Source organism: Camelus dromedarius, chromosome 26 (genome assembly GCF_036321535.1).
Source record: "Camelus dromedarius isolate mCamDro1 chromosome 26, mCamDro1.pat, whole genome shotgun sequence".
In the NCBI taxonomy this organism is placed as follows: Eukaryota; Metazoa; Chordata; class Mammalia; order Artiodactyla; family Camelidae; genus Camelus; species Camelus dromedarius.
Window position 1 is genome coordinate 8,115,542 of NC_087461.1, and position 9,372 is coordinate 8,124,913.

The window sequence follows — 9,372 nt, forward strand, 5'->3', positions numbered from 1 at the left end:
TAAAGACCAATTTTTAGTTGCCTCCTGTTGCCAGTCAACGGTGAACAAATTAATTCAACAAATACCATCTCGTTTTGTCTGTTTGATAATTCTAGTCTTGAAGGCCCTCTTTTCCTTCAAATTTGAGGGTATATTCAAGTTAGGATTCCAGTTTTATGCAGACATACCCAGCAGACTTGGCTTAACTGGAACTTTAAATACAGAGGTCATGGACACCTCCTAATCCAGCCCAGCCCTTCATATAGGGCTGTACTCAAAAACTGGAAGAGATTGCTATGTAAATAAATAATTGGTTTTCTATCGTTAAGTCCCACTTCTAGAATATTCTCTTCCAGCTGACACTCAACATTCTTAATAACAAATAATGGTAGTTAACAGTCAGTGTAAGTGCTTACTGTGGGTCAGACACTTGAGTAGTTTTTCAAAGCATTTAATCCTCACAATTCTGTGAGATCAGTGCCCATTATTATTTGCATTTTACACTTAGAGACACTGAACCGAAAGTCCCATGGCTAGTAGGTGGCAGAGCTGGGACTCGAGCCAGTACTGTCTGGCTGCCGTCCTGCCTGCTTCTTACACTGTTGACTGCCTCACAAGACACTTGGGTGGTGGCCGCACTGGCTGTAAGGGGGGCTTTGAGTGTTACTTTACATGACAGTCAAGAGCGTATCTCGTCTCTAGATTGCTCTTCTGGTACTTGTTCATCATTTCAATCTGTGCAATGGTTGCTTTTCCTCAGCCGGCTCCCTGAGAGACTTTCCTGGGCTCTGGCTTCTTGAGGGGAGTGCATTTACCAAGCGTAACCACCTGTTCTGTTTGGCTCCTAATTCCAGAAATGCTGCAGTCTCTTGCCCAGCGCCCGGCTCCAGCAAACACCAATCGGGAGCGGCGGCCGCGTTACCAGCATCCGAAGGGAGCGCCTAATGCAGATCTAATCTTTAAGACTGGTGGGAGGTAGGACCCTCTCTTGTTTCTCCCTTAGCCATTTTCTTCATCATGTCCGTGTGAATAACTTAGATAGTTCTGGATTATACTTAATGATAAAGGCTGAATTAGCAAACTTAGAAAATTCTTTGAGTTATAGATAGCTGAGAGAAGAAAACCTTTTAATGAAATATTTACAGTTTTGGTTTTGGGGTTTTTTTTGTTTTTGTTTTTGTTTTTTTTTTGAATCTTGATTTCAGCCACACCATTCTTGGCTTTTGCTTTCTCTGAGTGGAGTCACTTGTATTTTTAATTTTTCTCTTTTGCATTTATAGAGAGGACTAGTTTTAGATTCGTTTGAGAGAAATCAGAGGCTTTTTGTTAGGACCTCTCAAGCCACTGTTAAGTAATTGTGATGTTTACTAAAAGTCAAAACCTGTTTGCTAGTAAGACTTTCAAACATGCAGGTTGAGTTTGTTCTGGGGTATTTTGTTTGTCTGTTTTTGAGTTATAAAATGTCCTGCAGGGATTCATGCCAGTTCTTCTTAAATTTGAGTTGCCTAATGTGAAGTAATTAAAACTCTATAAGGAATATCATATGGAAGATGTTCCCTAATAAGACCTCATTCATCTTTTTTTAAGGAATAAAGTTGTTTAAAGTTTCTCTGGGATCTGATCTAAAGACCTGTCGGTCCCGCCTTCTGTCTTGTGTCTGGGTTATAATCTGCAGTGACGTGGGCTTTGCTGCTCTGCCTGCTCTCCCTCGGGGCATCCAGGTTTAGGCTGCGGCTGTACAACAGCCCTCAGATGTCCCCTTGTTGGACGGAGACAGCCACACGGGTGCAGAAAAGGGTGCCAGGGTCGCAGAAGTGGTTCAGTGTCGGGAAGAGTAGCGTTGGGGGAAATGCAGGTGTCAGAGCCTTTGTCTTTTACTCTCTAAATGTGTTTGTGTGTTCCTGGTAACATTTTTCTTAGAACTGTATGCTCAGACAACTCTAATCCAGTTGTAGTTTAAGAAATTGGTTTGTCATGACAGCTTAGGAATCTATTTTTTGTCAGGAGGAGAGTTCTGTTTTTTAACACCTGTTGAGTTTTTCAGAAATGATGTACAAACCTATCTGATTCGGGGTAAGATACTAGGTTGAGCCTCTCTGTAATACCTTTTATTATTGCTGCTAAGATGCAGACGCTGGCTCAGTTAAGAAAGGGGCCATGGACATTTTAGTTTCCTCCTTTTACATTTTCTTAGAGGAGCTTTAAATATATACCATTGTGTTCTTGGTAACGTCTGTTCTCTCTTCTTGTCTCATTATTAGAATATTTCTATCTTGACGTTTTTCCATCAGCTGCACCTGTCTTACTGCAGCCTTCCATCTCTGAACAGTATTGTCCCTAATCCCTTCTCCTATCTGTTCAGATACTGCGACTGTAGCATCTTTTACTAATTTTTCAATGTTTGGGTGACTTTACAGAATCAATAAATATGACATTTGCTGCATAAATACTATTTGCAGTAGGATTCACTCCCTGCAGCTTACATTCATCCAGCACCTTCCATGGGTTCAGTCCTACACTATGGAAAATTCAAAAGTAAAAGAGAGTCTTCACTCTCAAGCTTATAGTGTAGTAGGGAACCGAGTCCAACTACTTGGAAGAGCTAGTTCTGCCCTAGTCTAAGTAGCAAGCGTTTCTTAGGCAGTAGGGAGCAGAAATACATGGAAACATGTAAGCTTACATGTGTTGTAATAATAGATGTGTCTGTGAACACGGAGGCATGCCTTTTTTAGTTTGCTACCAGTTACTCAGTCGTCTTTCAGAATTCTTCGTTAACTTTCTGTTTTGCTTACACACACACACACACACACACACACACACACACACACACACACACTCTCACACACTCTCACACTCACACACTCACTCTGTGCCTGCCTCCCCAGCTTTTCCCCGACACTGTCCTCCCCAAGCCACCGCTGCCTCGGCGCTCTGTTCGGTGCTCTAGGACGCCGTCTTGGCAGCCCTTGGCACTTGGACCCTCCTTTTCTTCTCGGCACACTCTCTTCCCTTGACCTCTGTGGCTCTGCTGTCTTCTGGCCTCTGTCTTCCCTCTGTGACCTCCGCTTCCTGGCTTCTGACTCTGGGACGGGCTCGCCTCCACCCGGAGGGCTCGTGTCCCTCGGGCTGGTCCTGAGCGCTCCTCCCTCACCCCAAGCGCCCTCCGCCCCACGTGGGGCTCAGTTACCATCCATGCCTCCAGCCCAGGCATCACATTTTAGTTGCTGTCTGCACATCCAGCTGTCTTCTGAATGACCACCTAGATGTCTTACGGGAACATCAACCTCAGTGTGTCCCCAGCTTCTCTCCTCTGTCCTCTAGGTCAGTGAACGGAGGCTCTGCCCACCCCCTTGTCCAAACTAGAAAAGACAGGTGTATTTTTGACTCTGTCCTCTCCCTCAGTCTCCACATGTGGTTAGCTCCCAAGTCCTCTGACTCCACGTAAGCGGCTGCCTCTCTCGTGCCCCGTGTGCTCCACCCCCGCCGCCGAGATCCTGGATCCAGCTGTTGTCACCCCTTGTTTGGGTCGCTGCCCGCGTCTGCTTCTCCGTCCCCAGTTTCCGCCGCTTCCGCTTCATTCTCTGCTGCACCCACGCTGTCCTTCCTCCAGTGCAAGGCTGCCGCCGGGCCGTGTCAGCAAGCTGCTCCGCATACACCCCGCGGGGGCTCCTCTCGGCTTGTGGGGAAAAGGCCAGACCCCGCAGCCTGGGTGACACGGCCCTGCGCGAGGCGCGCCGCCTCACTGGCCTTCTCTCGCTCTCCTTTCCCCAGCTCCCACCGAGCTGGCCTTTCCGTTCTTCTCGTTAAGCTCTTTTTGCCTCCCTCTGTCTGGGACCCTGTCGTGCTCTTGCCCCGGAAACCTTGTCTTGTCTTCCGTTCTGTCTCCTCCACAGCTCTTGGTGCCTGGCACGGAGTAGGTGCCTGGTAAGTATTTGTTGAATGGACAAGGGGCTTTTAAAAATCTACGTTTAGCCATCTAATAAAAACGTCTTCTTGTGTTATACTCCCTAACTCTCTCCTTCCCCTTTGTTTTCCTGATTTTGTGAGATTCCCACCGCTTGGGCTGCCCACTGTACCTGCTCTAAATCTCTTCTTAAAATCATCACTCAAAAAAAAAAAATCATAATTTGTCCAGCACTCTTGAAAATGGCCCTCTGTGAAGTCTTACGGTTTTATGGTGTTTTCAAAGCCAGTGCTCTTAAAATGCTGGTGCGGATGAACATCGTAGAGGAACAAGGTAATGTGTAAACTTGAGTTTTTGAGCCTTTCAAGTAGCAAGAGTTCTTTGCTATGTTTTAAACTTGAGTTTTAAGTGAAGAAATGCAGTCATTTGGAAGAACGTACGTGATGGGGTGGAGTCTTTTGGTGGCTTGGCTTGGCTTTGTTTTCTTCTGTTTTTAACGCTGGGCCAGACCTGGTAGGAAGGTGTGTATTGAGAGCCGTGCTCCTCGGGCATCTGTGTGCTGAGTTCCTGCACAAAGGAGGCAGGAGGTTAAAATCTGCGTGAGGTTAAGAAACTGCTTTCAATTTTACTCCTAACTTGGCTAATGCTTTTTTTTTAAGTTACTAATGTTGACATTGTATGATGGATAAAAGGGAAGTTTATTTAGAAACTAGTTATTAAAGCATTTTAAAGTTTTTCTTACCTATGGATTATGATCAGGCTCTCAGACATTAATTATGATGATTTTTATATTTTTCTAATCTGGACTGAAATAAGGCCGTAAGTTAAAATTTCAGCCCTTCTCCCGGGCAGTAACGCTCTAACAGAGTATAGGCATTTGCTTATAACGAGTTAAAATGGCAGTAGCTCTGTCCGCAGTGCAATTATCAGATACTTCGTAGTGCGGGACAGGATTCCTTCCACTCCGCCAGTGTTGATAAAACCTGTGACCCTCGGCATTTGTGGCGAGTATTAGGACTGATATGGTTTGTGTGCTGTAAATTCATGTGGGTTATACCAGTGCTCTGCAAACTTTAAAAATATGCATTTTAACCATCCTGACTCTTAATTAAACTGCTGGTTCTGATTCGTTGCTAACAAGCTCCCAGGTGATGTCAGAGCTACTGGAGTGTGGACCGCACTCTGAACAGCAAGAGGTTATGAGAGGCGTGTCTTACTTACCGAAGACCGCGGTGCTTTTCCTGTCGTTCACTGCATTTATCTGACGCGCTCTGTTTTAGACCACTGCTGTGTCTCGACTGCAGGAGAGAGACTTCCTCTTTCTCTCAGGGAATAGTGGTGTTACTGACCTTTTTCCATTCAGTTCAGCTCTGCCTGACATAACGGATGTATCCAGCTGAAGATACTTCTCCACATTTGCATTTTATTCTTTGAAAGTTTCTTGCTAATGCAGCTTGCCTTGTGAGAGGCAAACTGTGTTACTTTGCTGGAGCCGCTGTAAGAAAGCGTGGTGAACTGTGTGACTGAAACCACAGAGCTGTTGGTCTCACAGTTCTGGAGGCTGAACCCAAGGTCAGGGTGTCGGCAGGGTTGGTTCCTTCTGGGGGGTGAGGGAGCCAGGCCTCACTCCCGGCTTCTGGTAGTTTGCTGGCCGCCTTTGGCCTCCCCAGCTTCCACAGCACCGTCCAATCTCTGGCTGCATCTTCATGTGGCGTCCTCGCAGCGTGTGTGTCTGTGTCCAGATGTCCTCTTGTTATGAGGACACAGTCATAACTGGATTTGGGGCTTGTCCTTCTGTCTGGCTTCATCTTAATGAATTACATCTGCAGCGACCTGCCTCCAGATAATGTCACATTCTGAGGTACTGGGGTTAGACTTCAACGTATAAATTTGGGGGGGGACACAGTGCAACCGTAACACAGACCATGAACTCTCAGCATCTTAGGAAGTAGTTATAGTAGTTGTATGCTGGGCCCACCCCTTCCCGTCACGGTCAGAATTGCTCTCCTTGGTGCCCCTCTGCTCCCCGCTGTTCTCAGCCCAGCAGGTGTTGTGCGCTCCTGAGAAGCGCTGCCTTGTCCGCAGACGTCAGTGAACAGTGGCTGGTGGTGTCTGGGGGCCTTTTCTCGCCGGAGGTTGTCCTCAGTACTAGTCCTTTAACATTGCCCTGTTTGTGCCTCTAGGAGACGTTGATCCAGCAGCACGTGTCATTTCATTAGGTCCTGTATCTGATGTTGTGGATAGTGGAGTCCTCCAGCAATTGAGTGAGAGCAGTGGACACATCTCAGCATGTCGGTCTAGAGACTTGCGAACCTAAACCTGGGACAGGCTGGGGCCGTGAGGCGGGAAGAGCAGCCTCTGCCAACACCGGAACAAGCCGACGCTTCCCGACGAGGCGCGAAAGGCCTTTTGTATGGAAACCACGCGAGGGTTAATCTTCTGTTGAGAATGGCAGTCAAGAAATGAGACGGTTGACTTGACTCCTGAGCAGTTACACCGAGAGGAGCGTCAGTGAGATGACTGAGCCGGAGAAGAAACGGTTGTGATGGTAATGGTATGGGGGAAATGAACTTGAGGTTAAACTTGATTTGAGTTACAGTGTCTCTGAATTGAACATCCCATGTTGGAAAAAGATACACCTGGGGGCTCCAGGACTGCAGTAGACAAGCATAGAGCAAGCGGTAAAATCTCCTAGTGACAGCGCACGTGCAGGACAACAGAACGATGAAAGACCCAAACACAGATAATCCACCAGGAAGGCTTCTGCTTAGGGATTTGTTTCAAGAGGAGCAAGAGATGAGGGAGAAAAAGCAGTTTGTCCATCAGAGTCAGTAATACAACATTGCCTATTAGGGTGAGAGGAGAACGTGACGACTAGTGTGCAAAGAGCGTGAACCCAGGCGGCGCAGGGGCGTCTGACACCAGCCTGAGCGCAGGGGTAGGTGAGCCCATTGTAAGTATCATCGAACACAAACAGCGTGCCAGGCAGACGTCACAGAAGACGGACGAAGGACAGCCAGGGGGGTCCGGAGATTTTGTTGACCTTCATGGGTTTACAGCCTCTGTCTCTCAGCAAAGTGTGGAAACAGTAGAGCTTTTATTTTGCTTTGTTTTTGTTTTGTTTTGTTTTGTTTCTCCTCCCCCCCAACCCCCCCAAATAGAAATGAGGGTTCTCAGTCTGTTTCTGGCAATCTGTTAATTTCTTAGGATAGCTGTCTTTCGTTTGCTTTCCGATAGGCATAGTAAATTTAGTTGAAGAGCACATCTGTATGCTACAAACTTGATTACATCTTTTCTAGCTATTTTACATTTTTTTCCTTTTTACCATGCTTCAGTTTCTGCATGTAGAATTAAATAAGAAACAAAAGTTGTAAAGTTGTAACATTTCACATGGAAATGCTGCCCGATCTTCACCAGCTTCAGAAATCTGACCTTTGCCGATGCTGCAATAAAGTGTTGTAATTTAGATTTGGTGTGGTTGTGTTTTATTTGGTTTGGGTATTGGAGACGTATAAATGGGTAAATCGGTATCTTCCACAGTCATCTTTGTCCTTTATAAAATAATGTCAGAGACGATCTCTTTGGCATTTCACTAATAACGTTGCTCTCTTCAGCATCTGTATTTGTATTGTTTTCCTGGGTGCCTGAGTTACCTTACCTTTGGATCAGTACAAAAAGTGTACGACAGAATAAACATTTTTAGAATAGGCTTGAGGCTGGTTACAATAGGAAATAAATGTTGGCACCACACAGTGTCGCGTGAGGCGGTGTTTATGATCTTACCGCGTGTGTGCGGCAGGGCTGATAAACGCCTCGGTAGGACAGGCAACTCAGTAAGGAATTGCGAGAACCACTGTTTCCAATTTCTTTCCAGGTATTCATTCCAAGGTGACTTAGACAGTCCAGAAGATGTGACTGTAATTATCCTTGCTAAAATTTCTAAAGTTCAGCATGGAGTCATTCAAATTTGAAAAGACTTGAAAAAAATTTCAAAACTCAATTCTATTAACCCTGTTTTCCAACCCTCATCATCGCTGACCTGTATACTGTTGCCTGCTATTCTGTGCTGGGGAGAATGATTTATAAGTTTTGTCATTTTTAGCTTATTTCTGAGTTTTAGATTGTTAGAAGGAACCAGGGATAATTCTTTTGTGTGTCATGCACAAGGCAGAAAATACCTGAAAATCAGTTACGATAATTCACCTGTGTTCATCTTTCATCAAGAAAGGAGGTCCCTGGCAGGTGTAGCATGTGATGGGAGCCATAAGGAAAGTGGACTGAATAAGGTGGTGCCCATCACTGTACTTTATTCAGTTAGATTTCTGTAGCAGAGATGGACTGCTGGTGACCAGGTTAGTCATACGAAAGGTTCTGTGTTCACCAAGGAGCTTGTTTATATTTTTAAAAATAAATGGAAAGCCTCCTGAATTTTGGAGAAGAATTTTGGTCAGTCTTCTGGGCCTCTTTCCCCCTTGTGATCCACCAAAGGTAAGCAGATGTTAATAAAGCTGATGTTTGCTGTCAGACTTCTCCCTTCGATTCATTGATGCCTTTTGGGGAACAAATAAGCTAAAAAGGCCTCTGGGCAGCCTTCGGGACCCTTAGGTACCTCTCCAGGTGAGTCCCTGCACTTGCCCACGAGAGCCGCCCAGGCCCCGTGTGCTCGTTCTCCGTACAGTGGTTACACACCTGACTCGTGCAAAACACAGCGGCTAGACATGCTCAGCGAGGAGCCAGGCCGGACAGAGAAGGAGAACGCACCAGGGGGGAGGGCGTGGCGCAGGTCCCTGAGGGGCCCCATAGGATGTTAGTTGTAAATAAAAGAGACCCAATTTGAATTCACTTAAACGCGCAGGAGATTATCGCAGGGATCCTAAAGTTTGAAACCAACACAAGAATGTTGGGCTTTGGAGATACCTGAATGCAGTCAGGACCCTGAGGCGTGTGCTTCCACTCTGAGTTGGCTCCAGCTGCCGTCACAACCTCACACAGCAGACATTTACTGTACCTCACCGTCCCGGAGGCTGGAAGCCCACGCGCTGTCCGTTCCCCGTGAGGTCTCTCTCCTCGGCCTGTAGCCAGCACCCTCATGGTGTTGTCACATGGCCTTAATTCCGCTTCCTTGATGCCTCTTACAAGGGCTCCAGTCCTATTGGATTAGGGCCCCACCCCTCTGACCGCATTTAACCTTCATTACCCCCTTAAAGGCCCCACCTGCAAATGCAGCCACACTGGGGGCGGGGGCTCCTTACCTGTGAGTATTAGTTGGGGGGGGGGACACAGTTCGGTCCTGAGCACTCGTAAGCCTGGCTGCCAACAGCTCCTGAGCTGTGTGTCGCGCAGCTACAGAAATAGGGTGAGGGACACTGCCGCCAAGTCTGCACACCCACAGAACTGCTGCCCCGCTTGGCACGAGCCTCAGGCCTTGGACCGGTGGTCTCTGGTCGGGGGAGGGAGGGGCAGGTACTACAAAACCGTGGCTGGGAGGC

At 46.9% G+C, this 9,372-nt stretch overlaps 1 protein-coding gene across 4 annotated transcripts in view; it reads left to right on the forward strand.

Annotated features, from left to right (window-relative positions):
• UPF2 (UPF2 regulator of nonsense mediated mRNA decay) overlaps positions 1-7,349 on the forward strand; it is an 85,884-nt gene extending 78,535 nt beyond the window's left edge. For all 4 annotated transcript variants that reach the window (XM_064479366.1, XM_064479365.1, XM_031444619.2 and 1 more), the window contains 2 exons: positions 834-954; positions 6,067-7,349. In XM_064479366.1, coding sequence (XP_064335436.1) covers positions 834-954; positions 6,067-6,076 — 131 coding nt within the window. In that variant the 3' untranslated portion in view covers positions 6,077-7,349. The remainder of the gene's footprint in view (positions 1-833; positions 955-6,066) is intronic.
• The last annotated feature ends 2,023 nt before the right edge of the window (positions 7,350-9,372 follow it).